The sequence below is a fragment of the Notothenia rossii genome, assembly GCF_949606895.1.
Source record: "Notothenia rossii genome assembly, chromosome: 2".
NCBI classification, from domain to species: domain Eukaryota; kingdom Metazoa; phylum Chordata; class Actinopteri; order Perciformes; family Nototheniidae; genus Notothenia; species Notothenia rossii.
In genome coordinates this window covers 983,095-1,001,307 of record NC_136904.1, presented here as the reverse complement: position 1 = coordinate 1,001,307, position 18,213 = coordinate 983,095, and the positions used below count along the sequence as shown (strand labels likewise).

At 41.4% G+C, this 18,213-nt stretch overlaps 2 protein-coding genes across 6 annotated transcripts in view; both read right to left on the bottom strand.

Moving 5' to 3' along the window:
- Positions 1–4,592, bottom strand: part of LOC307026105 (uncharacterized protein) — a 39,758-nt gene extending 35,166 nt beyond the window's left edge. The window contains exons 1-4 of one of the 5 annotated variants that reach the window (XM_079661235.1): positions 3,959–4,592; positions 2,068–2,230; positions 1,426–1,486; positions 291–343 (exon numbers count right to left, since the gene is read on the bottom strand). In XM_079661235.1, the coding sequence (XP_079517361.1) occupies positions 291–343; positions 1,426–1,486; positions 2,068–2,230; positions 3,959–4,145 (464 nt within the window). In that variant the 5' untranslated portion in view covers positions 4,146–4,592. Of the gene's footprint in view, positions 1–279; positions 344–1,425; positions 1,562–2,067; positions 2,231–3,958 lie in introns of all 5 variants that reach the window. The other 4 variants (XM_079661233.1, XM_079661234.1, XM_079661232.1 and 1 more) reach the window with 4 other exon arrangements.
- Positions 4,593–12,238: 7,646 nt separating this feature from the next.
- LOC307026099 (uncharacterized protein) overlaps positions 12,239–18,213 on the bottom strand; it is a 33,237-nt gene continuing 27,262 nt past the window's right edge. The window contains exon 2 of the mRNA XM_079661220.1: positions 12,239–13,965. Coding sequence (XP_079517346.1) covers positions 12,632–13,965 — 1,334 coding nt within the window. The 3' untranslated portion in view covers positions 12,239–12,631. The remainder of the gene's footprint in view (positions 13,966–18,213) is intronic.

Genomic DNA, 18,213 nt, shown 5'->3' with positions numbered 1-18,213 from the left:
ACTTGTATCTTGATAAGTGAGAGCACAGGCCAGTCTACATGAATGCAGGGCAAGGCACGTTTCTGTCCAAAGAGTCCATACACGATGGAGTCGATAATGTTTTAAAATATTACTTTGAGTGATGACATGCTGCATAGTTTACATCTCCATCCCATCTGTGATTCAAAAAATAGAAATGGGTACGTTTACCTGATGCTCATTACATTAGTATGTAAACATAACACCTCTCGAATTAACCTCTGAAACAACAACTTTAGTCTGACACACTCAAGGGCTTACCTGATGTGAACCTGAAGTCCATAGCAGGAGGCAAAACGTCTTCAAGAGGAGGTGGGACTGTTTTCTGGGGAGGCAAATAAAAGAACAAAATTGTTACATGATGACAATGTAACAGTCATTTCAGTAGAATTCATTAAAACATATTTAATTCAATTAATGGAATCAAACATTAAAACACAAGTAGCATTTAAAACGGTATTGTATTTATATACATTTATAAGGATGGCATTTATTAAGGATGGCATTGTTAGATACCAGTACCATGATTCTCTACACAGCAGACCCTAATTACTTCAATATACACTCCTTTATCTCGTTTGCATACTGTCTAATACCTATGTTACGTTGGAGTAAAACATCTCCTTAATACAACTGTACTTATTGATATTTCTCGCTAAAGACTGCATTTTACTCGACTACATTGAACACATCTCGCTGACGTTATAAATCCATCTTCGCCCAATACACACTTTTACTGAATTGCGCCTGAATGCACCTTAACTGAAGAGAGCTAACGTAAACTCTCCTGCAGATTCAAACATGTATTCGCGTCTATAGCGTTGCATAAGCATGAAAAATATAGGTTGCACTTCATATTGTATAATAACAACTCGATGCTGTAACTGCAGACTGAGTTTAAATTGGGTACACATCTAAGATTGTAGAAATATAATAAATAGCTCAGAGTAAAACAAACGGTGAAATACATACAGATAGGATGATCAAATAGGAGCATTAATGACTTACTCTTACATAACCGCTGGGTTATAAAGTAGGAGGGAATAGTTTTAGCGGAGGTATTTCACTGCACAACATGCTCGGCAGCAGAGCCTCTGAGCCCTCCGGCCGCATGACGGAGCCCGGCCAACGCTTACAGCGGCACAGGGGAACAGTTTGCGGAGTTGATTCTTAATACGTACTCTTAACTTAACCACATAATTGTGTCGGTAGGCACTTGATGCAAATTTTTCCCAACACCATTTGCGCGAAAAAAATAGACTACATGAGCACGACGGGGCTGACGTTACTTTAACAGCAGTAATGGCGCTGGCATGTCGATGTTCCGTTCAAAACAGCGAATACAAGAAAGTAAATAACACTTGGTAGTTCAAAAGCAGTAATTAATAACTCAGGTGGTATGCTTACCTGTTTTACGATGATTTGAAGAGAATCCAACGCAAACACGTGTCCAACTGCTGAAGAATCGCTGCAAAGAGGAACAGGAAGTCTCCACCGCAGGATTCTCGTTTGACGGCGTGGAAAAGCATTTTCATGAAGTTTTCTAAAACGTATTTATAAGAAAGTTCAGAAAATGTGATATTAATTTACAAATTAATGAGTTCTTAAAACATGTTCTCATTGTTGCTTAACCTCTTAAGCCCGAGGGTCCCCCCAGTGGACCCCCCCCCCCGACAGTTTTTTTTCGAGACTATGTCTCAGGGCTTCTTAACATTTATGAAATTGTTCCATACCCTTTTAACGGTAAGAAACTCCGCTAACTGACAACATGAACGATTTTTAGCTAAAAAACCAAAAGACCAATACCAAGCCTTTGAATTAGCATTGAGCGAAAAAATGCTAACGCACTTTTGCACAGAACTCACGGTAGAAATGTCCTTATTACTTATCTTAACTGCACAAACAAGATATACGATTTAAAGCTGAGATTCCACAGATTCCAGACATCTAATGTTAACACTGTACGACACCGAATTGCGGAGCTATCAGCCAGAAAAGAGAAAGTAAACAACATCGGGTTTCAAAAATATTACAATAATTACGTCTTACCTTTTTTGAGGGCTACACCTCCGTGACCAACCTCCTGCCCCTCCCTCTGCTCGGTGCGGGCTACACACTCTTTGTTGGCTGTTGTGGGACCATTCGAAAAAATCGAATTGGTTTCCCACAGACGGAGTTGAATGGCCTACCAAAAAAGGCTGAAAGGGGAGATCTGCGGTGGATAAGGAAAGGCAAACTCCTGTTCATAAAGTGGATGGACAGCCGTGAAGTGACCATGTGCGCCACAGTGCATGCAGCCTTCAGTGGACCGACTGTCAGGAGGGAAGTGAACCAGGCTGGTGTGTGGCAGACTAAGACTGTTCCCGTTCCTGACGCCGTGTTGGACTACAACCGAAGGGTGGCGTGGATGTAGGGGTGGGCGATATGACGATATACTGTATATCGTCTCCACGATATGCCTTTTCAGAGATATCATATCTATCGTGATACAGACAGTCACTCAGTCATAGAATGTGCACTCACTGTGAGTGCTGCGAGTGCACATTCTACGATTTGCAGTTCTATACCTTAATTTATACTTCTGTAGTACGACGGTTTCGTTTGCCAAAAAATAACAGATCTAAAAGCTAACAACGCGCCTCGACCGCACCGCAATGACCTCATTGCTTGCTTGAAGGTCTGTTGTGTTGATCACACGCTCCCAAAGTCCCGCCCCCTTTCTTCTTGGCAACGAGGGAAACAACACTGTTGGCAGCCTGCACACACAGCAATAATGGACGGAGAGTCAGATTCAAAGAACTCTACGTCTGTGGTACGGAACTATTTTAGATTTTACAGAACAGACACGGACCAAACAAACGTAATTTGGCAACATTTGCAAAAAAGAAAATGTGAAAGCGACAGATGGCAACACGTCGGGCTTACGAGACCACCTCAAACGCAAGCACCACAAAGAGTTTGCAGAGTCTGAAAGAGTGCAAGGTCCCCCGTGTGTGAATGCACAATCTACCGCAGCGACTGCACAAGTACGACCAAAACAAACCACCATAACGCAGGCATTTGATAAAGGGGCTCCTTATGAAAAGACTAGCAAACGGTGGAAAGACATAACTGATGCGGTGACGATTTATGTGGCCGAGGATATGCATCCAATACAGAGCGTGGAAAACAAAGGTTTTGTGAGGCTGATGGAAACAGTGGTCTCTTTATTGTCTTGGTTGATTCTGTCGGCTTATATTTTATTTTATCAATAAGGTATTTATATTGTTTTTCCCTTTTTGAAACAGATGTTCAGATATGTTAAAGTCTTTGATTGCACTTCAAGTCTAAAGTTTATATTTGAATTGTTTGGCACTGACTTTTCCTCATTGATGCTTTATGTTTTACTTCGTTATGTTTTCCTCTCCTTTTCATGTTTATTGATGTTACATCACTGCTAGTGCTACCTAAAACAGAAAGTGATTTTTATACTAAGAAACTGTGTCTTGAATATTTTATTCAGCAAGAGATTGCACTTTACTTGGTGAAGAAACCAGTGTTATATATATATATATATATGTCAGGGTTTATTCAACAGCAGTAAGGCATTAAGTTGCTAAATTAACGTACACTGAACTGTAAAACAACTTACCACTTTTTAGGAAAGGCAACTTTTACCAGCTAAACCAGCTAAAACCAGCTAAAGTGTCCAAAACCCCTCTTAACCAGCAAAGTAATCCAGCCTAATATTGATTTACCAGCCTGATCAGCCAGACCAGCCTTGTTGGTCGAAGCTGGTTTTTTCAGCAGGGTTGATGAAAACAAGATAAAGATAGGAGAGAGGAGGGAGTGAGGAGTTTATCAAATTCACAAGTTTAAATTATTTGTTATTGTTTGTGATCCTAAGGATTTTTTGATTATTGAGATACAGAGAGAGGGAGTTAGTAAAGAGGGAACAGACCTGCTCTGTGGATCTGAAGCTGAGGCTGTAAAACAGTGTCCAGTAGTTTCCGGTGTCTCTCGTTCTCCTGTTTTGAACGAGACAGTTCCTCCTCGTACTCTGCTATCGTTCTTTCAAACAGAACAAAGATGTCTTCAGCAGCCGCAGTGAGTCGCTGCTTCACCAACGAGAGCAGCACAACACTCATGTTTACTAAATCACCACTTCCTGTCTCTCTCACTCTGTGTTGCTAGCGTGTTACCAGCTAGCATGCTAAGCTAGCATGCTAAGCTAGCTTCTAGACTCTGAGATAAAGGCTTCAGAAGAAAGAGCACAAAGTCAGAGGATCATCCAGACACACAGACGATGGATCAGCTGCTTACACACACTTCTTCAGGATCACCGCGAGAGAACCATGGATGTAGAGAGAGGCCCTTTCTCACTTCTCTTATTTTTCATTTCCTCGCTCCTCGGTCTCGGTCTCACCGGAAGTTGATTTGACATGTGAGCAGTTTCCCAGCGGAGTGAAGAAAATACATGAAACTCACGAGAGTCACTCCTCAGTTTATACCGTGTTTTGTTTCAATTCATGTATCATTTAGTTACAAATATGTGATATATCTGAACAACAAAGTGGTCAAAAATCATTTCATTCATTTTTTGGAAACATTTTCATGATCGCTTTTTTCGTTTTACATTTTCATTTATTGTCATTTCCATTCAGTCAGTCATTAAGTGCTATTTAAAATGTTAATTTGCTACATATCCACACAAACAAACAAAGTGTGCAATCCAATGAATGTTAATCTAACTGGGTTTTGATAGATAACATCTCTTTTTCTTCTCTGAATTATTTTATTTATTTTGTGCACTCTAATCAATATTAATTAAACTATTGTTCGTTTATACATTTTTAAGAATGGCGTTTATCTTTTTTGAGAATGAGTTCTTATTTTATTTTATTTATTTGGGTCAAAACAAATGTTTGTGTCAGTATGTGTACTAACAGAGGCGGGGGTGTGTCTTGAAATAACGGGGACAGAGCTGGCTGCTGTCAGACGAACAGCTGTGCAGCGTCATCACAAACGGACGTCCCATTGCTCTTAAAACTCATTTCCCCGCTTCTCGTGGTTTCCTTGTGTCTCTCCATGCTTCCCTGGTGGGAGGGACACAAGGAAACGACGCAAGTGAGGGACGCAAGGAATCCATCTAACACACACACACAGAGGCGCGGGAAGGTATTTTGAGTGGGGGTGCTGAGGTGCTGGACTCCAGTGAACACTATTACGGGCACAATAGAGCACGCACAAAAAACTCCCTACACGCAAACACACAGTAAACCCGCGACTGTTACAATGAAGGCTCGATAATCAGCTCACGGCATATAGGCAGGGGTAAAGTGCTATTTTTTACGAGTGGGGAGTGGACCTCACCTCCTCTAGGGGGGTCCGGGGCATGCTCCCCCGGGAAGATTTTTTTTAAATATTGAAGTTAAAAGCATCAATCTGGTGCACTTTGAGAGCAACAGTAAGAGATCTATGGATACATCTCTCAACACCCAGATGAAACACAACTGTAAGCAGATGTTCTTTTTCTTTATGGATATTTTACAAATCACTCCCCTTTCAAACTGTATTCTTGTTTTACTGCCATATAGTATTTCATAACTGTTTTTCCTTTATTCTCTTATTTTATTTATAACTATAATGATCATATGAAGGTGTGCCGCGGAAATAATCTTTTGAATAATTTTTGACCAAACCGTTTGAGACCCACTGAGATAACTTAGACTAAAGTTAACTATCTAAACACTCAGAGAGTCCTTTAGCTCAGTGGTTCTCAAAGTGGGGTCCGCGACCCCCCGGGGGTCCGTGGCACTCTGCCAGGGGGTCCGTGAAAAGTTTTCAGATTCATTAATTTAAATGATCATGATATCATTTTTTTTTTTTTTACAAAAGGCTTCATAGTTCAACAAATAATATTTTATTTTTTTAATCTAAAATAGTTCATAGATTACGTTCTAATCTAACAAATCTATACATTTAAAAATCAAGCGCGTCACTCGTTACCATGGAAACAACAATAACTGGTACGTCAGTCAGAGAGCGCCACTGCTAGCATCATAGAGATATAACACGGCTAGCATACTACGAAGATGGACCGATTTTTAAAACGACAGGTTACGGCTACAAATGAAGTAAATGAAAAACAAAAAACAAAAAGTAAGGAAATACGATGAGGAGTATCTCCAATAAGGATTTATTGAAGTGGAAGGGAAACCGAAATGTCTGATATGCCTGCGGTGTCTTGCCAATGAGGCGATGAAGCCTGCCAAATTGAAGAGGCACCTCGAGACCAAGCATCCAGATTATGTAAAAAAAGACCGGGCTTTGTTTGAGAGGAAGGGCGAGGACTACAGCCAGCAACAACAACGGATGGTTAATGTTACGTCTGTTTCTGCTAAAGAGCAGATGACGAATTTAGGACATGTCTGCTGATATCAAATCACAACTGCTGGAAAGACTGAGAGGGTCTAAATTCGCGGTTCAATTGGATGAGTCCATTGATGTGTCCGGCTCTGCGCGGCTCATCGCACTGGCGCGAGAGGAGAGGGAGAGCCGCAGAAGTGAGACTGACTGAGATTACTTTGAGCAACATGCATGGGAATAAGTTACAATGTAATACATTTGTGTATATTTCTCGCTATTCAGATGGTCTGCTGCCTGGTGCTGCTGTTGCGCAATGTGCAGTAGTGTCCTCTTTTCGCACCATGACATTATCAGTTATGAATTTGTTTTTCACTGCTTGAGAAAATGGATTTGTGGCTGAGAGCGTGTGAAAAATGTCAATTGTGTGAGAGTTGGCAGCCCTGTGAACTCGCTTGACATTATTATGTATGAAACTGCCAATCAGATTTATTTACTTATTAATCGAAGGTGCCGAAACGCTGTTCTGGATCGTTCCCGCCCACTTTAAACCATGTGTGTGTGTGTGTGTGTGTGTGTGTGTGTGTGTGTGTGTGTGTGTGTGTGTGTGTGTGTGTGTGTGTGTGTGTGTGTGTGTGTGTGTGTGTGAGCAACAGAAATGTCAGATACTGTATGTTGCATTTATTGATTTAGTTTGATATGTGTGTCTTCACTTGCAGAGAGAAGCAATCAGCTTCATGGACTGCCTTGCATCACTCCAATAGTGTCCAGAGCTGGCTGCCATTATAAGTAGTGGTTTGGGATTGTAGCAATGCAGTTGCAGTTGTTTTGCAATTTACTTGATATATGTTGCAATGCAGGTATGTGTTCAATTGTTTATAGCCTGCATTTATTTTGTTATTAGACTTTTATAAATCATTTAATTTTAACTAAGAGTGAAACACTTGATGTGTTATCTTTGTGTGTGTGTCACACACACACACACACACACACACACACACACACACACACACACACACACACACACACACACACACACACACACACACACACACACACACACACACACACACACACACACACACACACACACACACACACACACACACACACACACACACACACACACACACACACACACACACACACACACACACACACACACACAGTGGCGGACTAGCCATCGGGACGTTGGGCCACTCGACACACTCCGATCGGGCCACTAGGTCCACCGTTTCCCCGCAGCGAGGCTCCTCCAGTTGACAGTTCACTTGCCGCCCCCCCCCCCCCCCCCCGAAATGTCCTTAAAGTGAAGTCTGAGTACGAAATATATCTCAAATAATGTATGCACTGTCATTTCCCCAGGTAAACATAACAGACTGCAATGAAATGGTTCTCTCCTGTGCACTTCACTTCCTCCTTGGCGCACCGGTAACTTTCTCAACAAAAAAAGTGCGTACCAGAAAGCACGAGATACTAACCCGTTATCCTGATTTTTTTTTTTCATGTCCCTTTAGGGGCTCTGTCGTTTTGTGACATAAAATACATATATCAAAAAAATAATAAAATAAAATATGAAGACGAAGATAAAAAAGTTAAATGTATAATAATAATAATAATAATAATAACACTAGTCTCAACGAGTTTGTCTGAGGCCTGTTAGCATGCGCGGCTAACAGATAGCTTCCCATGCATAAGATGAGATGCACTTTATTGATCTCAATCTGGGAAATGATTGCGTTGCAGCAGCATAAAAGACAAGGCATTGCACATGAGAGAAATTAAAAGAGTAGAAATAAACACTTCTAAAATGTAAACATCTCCAAACAGAAATAAAACAGCATTAAAAAAGAGGAAAATATACATTTTGAAATACAAATTTACGGTAAAGCAAATATAAATCAGGGTATTATATTCATTAAGTGTGTAAGGAATGGAATACATTAAATATAAATGTACATTGTACTAAAAACCTCTCTGATTTGTAAAGAGCGAATTACGACAATTTCAACCTAGAAATAAAAAAAGATATAACAAGGTGGTCTACCTTACCACTCGACCTAAACTCAATAATTGAAATCGTTAAACTAAATGTTCTACCTAGATTTATCTATCTATTCCAATCTTCACCAGTAGAGGTCCCCCAAGGTCCATGTATACATTGGGACGGACTGATATCCAGATTTGTTTGTGGGGAGGCCAAGAGTTAGGAACAGAACTCTCCAGCTACCCAAAGAAAGAGGCAGTATGGGTTTACTCAAATTGATGGAGTACTGCTATGCTGCTCAGCTCAGACCTATTTACTGTTGGTGTGAAACGGAATTTAGAGCAAAGTGGAAGGATATGGAAAATGAAGTAAACCAGATTCCAATTCAAATTATGATTGGGGATTACAAACTATATAAAGAACTCAAAACTAAAATGGGTCCAATAACAGTGCACACATTGGATCTATGGATTCAAGTATTGAACATATATAAGATTCAAAATGATGCAAATATAATACAATGGGTAGCTTATGATGGAAACTTCAAACCTGCAAATTAAGATCAAGGTTTTAAACAATGTGTAGAGAAAGGAATAACAGCTGGGTGTGTTTTGGTTAAGGAAGGGGAGCTGGAGGGTTTTGATCATCTGAAAACACACATTGGGAAAACATGCATTCTATAGATACCTTCAACTCAGGGACTGTTACAAGAGGGAAGTCAGATCAGATTCTTCAGAGGAGTTGAATAATATCATCCAAATTATAACTAAAGCATATCAGGAAAGAAACATAAGAATCATTTCAGCATTATATCAAGGAATTAGCAAAACATGACAAACACTCAAGTAAATATATCAAGGTGAGATGGGAGGAAGAACTCCACATAGAAACACCAGATGAAGATTGGCATGATATGTGGAGGACCCATCATTCATCCCCCAGTTCACGTGGAAGAATCTGATTGGTCTCTTCATAACACCAAAGGTGAAGAGTGAACAGGTCCGCAGAAGAGTTGGCCAAAAAGCGGTTCTTTTGTTTTTCACTTTCAATAACCCTGAACAATTTGTATTGATCACATTTACCTTATTTCATTTCAGAAGAAACTGCAACTACTGAGCACATATTGTTCATCATGTCTTTTATTTTTTAACAATATGATTTGTTGATTAGTGTACTCTAACTTATTCTGTATATCTTATTGTGTGTACCATAGAAACTCTGGAGGTAAGTATATTGTTGATGTTTATGTGCATATAGTTATCTCTTTTTTAATAACAGTTTCAACTGTAATGCAATGCCTTGTTTCTGCAGCTGCAACTAAATATATAAGTAAATCTAATCTCATCTTAATAAACCTTAAATATTAAAGAGCAGAAAGAATGACATTTAAAAAGGCTAATATAGATTAAGACGGGTATAAAAAGCAAGAACACGAGTTACAATTCAGCGTTCGATATGAACAAGTATTTTATTTCTGCTTCCACCCTGATTCAACGGAGGTGAAAGGACTTCAATTTGCATTTAACAGAACACCAACAATGAAACACATGAGCCCGTACTACAGTTTCAAAAAGCAGGAATAATCCTAAAGATCCATCTGAACTCTGAATTTCTAAACAATCTCTCTATCACCCAACATGTCACCTTCCCCACCCATGACAAAGGACACATTCTTGATCTCGTCTGCTCTACCAACCTCCCAGTGATTGACCTCCACCCTTGCCCATTTCCCCTCTCCGACCACAAACTCATACAATTCAACATTGCCTCCCCCACCCGAAACCCCTGCCCACCCAGAAACATCACCTTCCGTAATCTACACTCCATTGACCATAACCATCTCTCTGAACTGCTATCGTCTAATCTCCCCCTGGACGCAACCCTCAGCTCACCTGACGATCTGCTCAACCACCTCAACTCCACCCTACTCACCTCCCTCAACACTTTAGCCCCCCTCAAAAATAAAACTGTTACTTTCAAGACCTCCTCACCCTGGTTCACACCCGCACTGCGTAAAATGAAGCAGCGAGGCCGCCAACTTGAACGTCTTTCAAATAAATCATCCATCACAGTCCATTACATAAGCTACAAACTCCATCTCAATGCATACAGAGATGCTCTTATTGCCGCTAAATCTGCCTACCTCTCCAACATCTTCACTGACCCCTCCCGTAACCCCAGGACCCTCTTCTCCACAGTTAACAAGCTCTTCAAACCCCGTGCTGATAACCTCCCTACTTCTACTTCCGCTACTTGCAGCTCATTCCTCCAGTTTTCCGCAGAAAAAATTAACGCCATTAACCACTCCTTCTCAGCTCCATCTGATATACAAGCATCTCCCCCAACCTCCACCGCTACCATTTCACCAAAAGCCAAACAAATTCACTGCCATCTCCAAACCAACCAGCTTTATGAACCCCTTCAGTCTGGATTTCGTCCTCACCACAGTACAGAAACTGCACTCGTCAAAGTCCTCAATGACCTCCTCACCTCTGCTGACACTGGTTCCCTCAATATTCTCATCCTCCTCGACCTGAGTGCAGCCTTCGATACCGTGAGCCACAACATCCTGCTCACCCGACTCAGGGACATTGGTATTGAAGGTATTGCACTCAGATGGCTCCAGTCCTACCTCACTGAACGATCCCACTTCATCTCCCTCCCCAACCACTCCTCTGCCACAGCTTCAGTCATCCAAGGCGTTCCTCAAGGATCAGTACTTGGCCCCCTCCTCTTCATCATTTACATCCTGCCCCTCGGTCAGATACTCCACCACTTCAACCTGGACTTCCACTGCTATGCTGATGACACTCAGATCTACCTCAGCACCAAACCCCTCCATAACCCACCCCTTACCCACATCGATTCCTGTCTGACAGCTATTAAAACTTGGATGCAACATAACCTCCTCAAACTGAACAGCAACAAAACAGAACTCCTCCTAATTGGCTCCAAATCCACCCTCAGCAAGTCACTAACATCACACTCACCATCGATGGAACCATTGTTTCCCCCTCCAATCAGGCACGCAACCTTGGCTTAATCTTTGACCCCACCCTCTCCCTCGAACCTCACATCCGCCAAAACAGTCAAAACCTCATTTTTCCACCTCCGCAATATTGCACAAATCCTACCCTCTCTCACCCGCCCCGCAGCCGAACGACTAATCCATGCCTTCATTTCCTCCCGCCTTGACTACTGCAACTCACTTCTTTACGGCATCAGCACTACATCCCTCAACAGACTCCAACGGGTTCAAAATGCAGCTGCACGTCTCCTCACGCATACCAAATCATGGCATCACATCAGCCCAGTCCTCAAAGACCTCCACTGGCTTCCTTTCTCCCATCGCATCAACTACAAAGTTCTGGTCCTCACCTACAAAGCACTCCACCATCTGGCGCCCCCTTATCTCACAAACCTTCTCACTCCTTATCAACCCCCACGGTCCCTCAGATCCACCACAGCCAGACTCCTATCCATTCCCACATTCACACTCTGCAGCTTTGGGGACAGAGCCTTCTCAGTGGCAGCTCCTAGGCTCTGGAATTCCCTCCCCCAAGATCTCCATGACTCTGAGTCCCTCACAGTCTTTCAGTCCCGCCTCCAAACACATCTTTTCAACTCTGTCTACCCATAAGCCCCCCGCCCCTCTCAATCAACTTCCTGTTGACTGCCTTTTTATTTTTTTATTTTACTATACTTACTTGTTTGCCTGTCCTTGTTTGTCTACCCTCCCTCATATTGTAAAGCGTCTTTGAGTTGTGAAAAGCGCTATATAAATAAAATGCATTATTATTATTATTATTATTATTAAATGAGCTGAGTAATGCTCAGCTCAAAGACGCGTAACGAAAAACAAAAACAATATGCAGGAATATGAGTCTGTTTCAAAGGCATTTTTCTTTTAGTTTGGTTTGATGATATAAACAGAACTGAATCAAACTGAAAACATCGTACACATTCTCTATATCAATAAGTCATTGGTTCTTCTTTGAGACCAGAACAGACTGATAACTCAACAGGAACTATCAACAACATCCCAATGGAAGTTTAAAGTCAAAACATTTCATTAACCAAACAGATTAATAAAGAAACTACTACAGATTAATCAGTCAGTGGTTATATTATAAATCAAAAAAGTAGTATGACAAAAACATTAAACATATTCAAAACTTCTGTTGATAAAGAAGGAGTTTAGATGAAGTCATGTATGAATATTGTCAAACAGAGTTTATACAGCCAGAAAGATTTTTCTCATGTGAATTGCCGAAGGACTAATTAATTGTCCTCTAATTTTGTTGTAGATTTGACTTGGAAAATGTCAGGTTCTGAAGAGCCTCCAGGGTTGTCCTCAGTCTCTGGTTGTAGATGTCTCTCTGGATCTGAGTTCCTGGCTGGTTCTGGTCCTCCACAGTCCTCTCCATCAGCTTCCGTTTCCAGGTGTTCAGCTAAGCTGCTGGCTGGAGGCTCTGCCTCTGTGTTCTCCTCAGTTTGAGTTTGATGAAGCTGTGAGGACTGACGACCAACACACTTATGGCTTTTGACCTGACGTCTCCAAGTGAATATTTTGTCACAAACACTGCAGCTGAATGGTTTCTCTCCAGTGTGGATTCTCATGTGGCTCTTTAAATCTCCTCTCTGTGTAAAAGATTTCTCACAGACTGAGCAGCTGAATGGTTTCTCTCCAGTGTGGATTCTCATGTGTCTCTGTAAATCTCTTCTCTCTGCAAAAGATTTCTCACAGACTGAGCAGCTGAATGGTTTCTCTCCTGTATGGATTCTCATGTGTCTCTGTAAATCTCCTCTCTGTGTAAAATATTTCTCACAGACTGAGCAGCTGAACGGTTTCTCTCCTGTGTGGATTCTAATGTGGTCCTTTAAACTTCCTCTCACTGCAAAAGATTTGTTACAGATTGAGCAGCTGAATGGTTTTTCTCCTGTGTGGATTCGCATGTGAATTGGTAAGTCATGTCTCGAAGCAAAAGATTTCTTACAAACTAAGCAGGTAAATGGTTTCTCTCCGGTATGAATTATGATATGTCTATTCAGACCTGACTTGCGGCCAAATCCTTTCGCACACTGAGAGCATCTAAAGTGTTTCTTTCCAGTCCTACGTCTTGAATCACTGACAGGGTCTTGTTTATTTTCCTGAGAGTTTGAACCTGGTTCTCTGGTCTCCTTCCAATCAGCACTGTCTTCAGTATCATGTTCAGAAGAGTCTCCAGTCTCAGGTTCAGAAGAGTCTCCAGGGTTGTCCTCGGTCTCTGGTTGTAAATGTCTCTCTGGATCTGAGTTCCTGGCTGGTTCTGGTCCTCCACAGTCCTCTCCATCAGCTTCTGATTCCAGGTGTTCAGTTTGTCTTTGATGAAGTTGAGAGGACTGAGGTTTCTCTTCATCATCTTCACTCTTCACAGGGACAGGAGTGAATGTGAACTTGATGATATCAGCCTCCTCCAGCTCTTGAAGCTGCTCTCCCTCCTGACTGATCCAGAGTTCCTCCCGTTCCTCTTTAATGTGTGGGCGGGGCTCTGGGTCCTCCTGGTCCAGACTGGAGCTCCACTCCTGCTGCTCAGGGGGAACCTCTTCTTTAACCACCACCAGCTGCTTGACGTCTGCAGGAAACAGGAAACACATATTCAGAGAAACTGTAGAGTATTAGAATTTAAAATCTAACCACGAAGTTCCGCCCACTGTTTATTTCTGTTGGCTCAATAGTCTGTCATATTACACCTTTTTTGCAGATACCCTGAGAGTTTCAGGACAACAGGTGAGTTAGTATGGTAGCTGATCTAAAATGTAGTTTCCATGTCGGTTAGCAAGGCGTCGGTGGTTCACAGAGTGTGAGGCCTTAGCCTTATAGTTTGTGTCCTGTCTGCAGAGTCGTTATCTGAGAACTGGTTTTGGAGTTTCTCAGAGTAGTCGTTTAGCATCTCTCAACGCCTTGCTAAACCTGTACTTGAACTCATACAGGTGCATTTCAATGAATTGAATATCATGGAATAATGATTTTATGTCAGTAATTCAATTTATAAAGTTTAAATGTATACATTACATAGATTCATCACACACAAAAGGGATTATTTCCAGCGTTTTAATCTTGATGATTGCAGCTTACAGCTAATGAAAAGATAAAACAAAGTACTGAATATTACATAAGACTAGAGTTGGGAACCAAAACTCGGTTCCAGTTGAGAACGATAAGAAAATGCTGGGTACCGGGTACCCATAAAAAGTACACAATTTCGGTCCTGCTTTACGGTTCCTAAACGCGGTAGACCCTGTATTCCTCCGGTTCCGTCTGCGCCGCGGCGACCCGCTGGAATACAGGGTAACCAGGGGCGGACTGGCCATCTGTGTGTTCTGGAAAATCACAGAACGGCCAGTCGTCAGCGGGCCGCTGGCGGCCGGCACTGTTAGGGATGCATATTGTTGACTTTTTTACGATACCGATACCACTGCACGATACCGATACTCAACCGATACATATTGTGATTCTTTGAAAATGTATCATCCCACAATTACTTGTTCAATCAATTGTGGGGCTTCTTGGACCTTTTAGTACTGAACAAACAATGAAAAATACATTAAAAATATGCAGAAAACCGATTATGGAATATCTTTTATAACACCCGCCATCAGGTTTGCCGCGTTAATGCAATGCAAACATACCGTTATAGCACCGTTATAATTAATGTTAAACCTGAGATTCGACTAGAGAACAAATACATAATCGAATAATGGTCATGAGATCTCGGCATTGCACAAACAAACAAATCTCATCTTTAAAATCAACATTTACCTTCACTGGTTAGAGAAAACAAATCCCATCACAGTTCATTTGTGGGACTTTTACCTTTCTAGTATTGAACAAACAAATACATAAAATATGAAGAAAAACGATTTTGCAATTTTTTAAAGTATCGAAACCGGATCTGATTTTGGTAAAGGTATAACGTAGCCACCAGTAACCGGTATTTCAGTAATACCGGATAACGGTATGCATCCCTAGGCACTGCCCTTAACTTTTTTAAACGGCATCATGTAAGTTGCGCTGACAGGCGACAGAGGTCCACTGTTGCCCTGCAGCGAGGCTCCCCCCGCCCTCCCGTAGACAGTTCACGAGCTCAGCCACATCATAACAACAAAGATGGTTCGCGGTAAACGCTCTAAAGTGTGGCTCTACTACTCTAAAAAAGACAAGGTGCAATTATTACTTGCCACAGTGCAATGCCTGTGGAAAGTTAATAGCTTGCCACAGGCATAGCTCAGTTAAAATAAAGCAGAGCTATTGTGCAATACATTTGTATTGCATACATTTTTTTTTATTTGTAAAAATGTCAGTTAAAGCTTAACCCTTAGATGCACGAGTGACTGGACCCTACACTCTTCCATAAGTTGGGCTAAAAGGACCCGTATTAGAATAATATGTGTTTTTATGCCATTTTGGTTAAGGAAAATCACTTGTTTTATATTTTGGTTCACATTAGAAATATTTTATATTTAACTTTTCACAATTTTAGACATTTTTTTACATTTTGAAAAAAAACGTTTTGAACACATTGTCCCAAAGATCTCCGCTATTCTGAGACCCTGACAGTATTCCAGTCCCTTTTCAAAACTCATCTCTTCTCCTCTTGTATACTCATAGCCCACCCCCCATCAGTCCATGCCGGTTGATCAAGTTTGATAGTCCTATACCCCCCACCCTAACCTTCCCTTATATTGTAAAGTGATTTTGAGTCCTTGAAAAGCCCTCTAAAATATAATGTATTATTATTATTATTATTATTATTATTATTATTATTATTATTATTATTATTATTATTATTATTATTATTATACTGACATCAGATCTTGCTGTGTAAAATAATCTTTCTGAGAGGTGTCACTTGTGATGTATACTGTTTGTTCCTTGTGACGGGGTTCTATTTGTCCGTTTGAAAACATAGGCTAAGCTCCAAAACTTTATTTATAATAGCAACAAAAGAATATATACTGTTTGATCAAAGTGAAACAGTACAACTTAAATAAACAAAATAAAAATTACCAAATTAGGTTATCTATCACTCATGGAGTAAACACATTCTAGCTGTTGCCCTGACTGCAACAATCTCCCGAATACATTCTAGCTGTTGCCTTCACTGCAACAATCTCCCGAATGAATCTTCGAGGGCCAACACCGTCCCTTTTGAACCCATAGCCCCTCCCCACATGCTTACCGTCAACAGGTTACACAATTAACGCAAAACCACATTGTCAACATAAAGATCCGACCCAAACATAAAAAGGTTAACTACCTCTTAACACAATCATTCCCCATAATTAAAAAACGCAAAATAAATAATAAATTGCATGGTTCATGACATCCTATTTAAACCACGGAAGTGATGCGCCCCCGTCTTTTCCACATTCCGTTTGCTGGGGAGACGGCGGCGAAACTCTGCCCGCCGCTCCCCACGTAAGTATCGTGTAATATAGTTAAATGTATGTTTAAATAAATGTAGACTCAGAAGCGTGCACTTATGGTAGCGCTACAGAAAGGAAGGGGAAAAAGGGACGTTTTCGTGATGATTTAACCTGATTTATTGACGAACGGGAGAGAGCAGGAAATGTTGGGTGTGTGTGTGTGCGTTGCCGCTGCGGCTGTCAGTGGCGGAGTCAGTCACTCTGTGATCCGCTCCGTCACAGTCCTACAGTGAATGTATTCCTGACAGCCACAGGTGATAAGAATCAAAGGTTCCTATAGGATTCCAGAGAAAATGCATGAGTCATTTTTGACCCACTTATGGAAGCTTGGGGTAGTGGTACAAAAACTACAATTTCTTAAAATGTAAATTTAAAATATGAATGGCATGATATCCAAAACATGTTTTTTGAGGAATAGCTGGAATATGAAATGATAAAAAAATGTAATTACAAACATACTTCAAGAAAACCACCTCACCGGGTCCAAAAAGACCCACTTACGGAACCCTGGGGTAGTAATACAATAACTACAATTTCTTAAAATGTAAATAAAATTTTTGAATGGCATGATATCCAAAACCTCTATGAAGAACCAGCACCTTACAATGGTAGAGAGGTTTGTGTGCCCTGATGAACCTGGGGGCTGTGTTGTCTGGAACCTTGTGTTCCTGGTAGGGTCTCCCATGGCAAATTGGTCTCAGGCAAGGGGCCAGACTAAGATTGGTTCAAAAGATCTCATGAAAGACGACACAGGAAGTGAGGATACCCGGCCCGGAGGAAGCCCGGGGTCCCCCTCTGGAGCCAGAACCAGAAGGAGGAGTCGTCGGCAAGCGTCTGGTGGCCGGTAGGGGTGTAACGGTACACGTACCCGTACCGAAATTATTCGGTACAGGCCCTTCGGTTCGGTACACATGTGTACCGAAGTGTACCGAACGAATATAACGTTAAACGTAAAAAATTGAGAACGTGAACAACTTCTTGGAAGTAATCTCAGGTGCTGCGTCGCAGCTTTCAGAGTAATTTGCTCACATTGGGTTCAACGCGTCATAGAGCGAGCAAGTCATTTCATTGGACGAGAGGCATACTATGAGAGCTGGTCACAGGGATGCGTTCAAATGTAGTCAGTAATTTGAGGAACTGTAGAAATGGCGAACGCAGATAAAGTTGAGCTCTAAAATCCTCCAGCATCATTGAAGTCTCCAGTTTGGGAACATTTTGGTTTCGCAGTTACGTACAAGGATGACGGACAAAGACAGGTGGACCGAACCAAAGCTGTTTGTCGGCATTGTTCAACTAACATTGGTTACGCGGCTGACAATACATCAAATTTGCACACTCATTTGAAAAGGCATCATCATGGCAAAAGAAAAAAGACTGAAGTGCAAACCCAACTC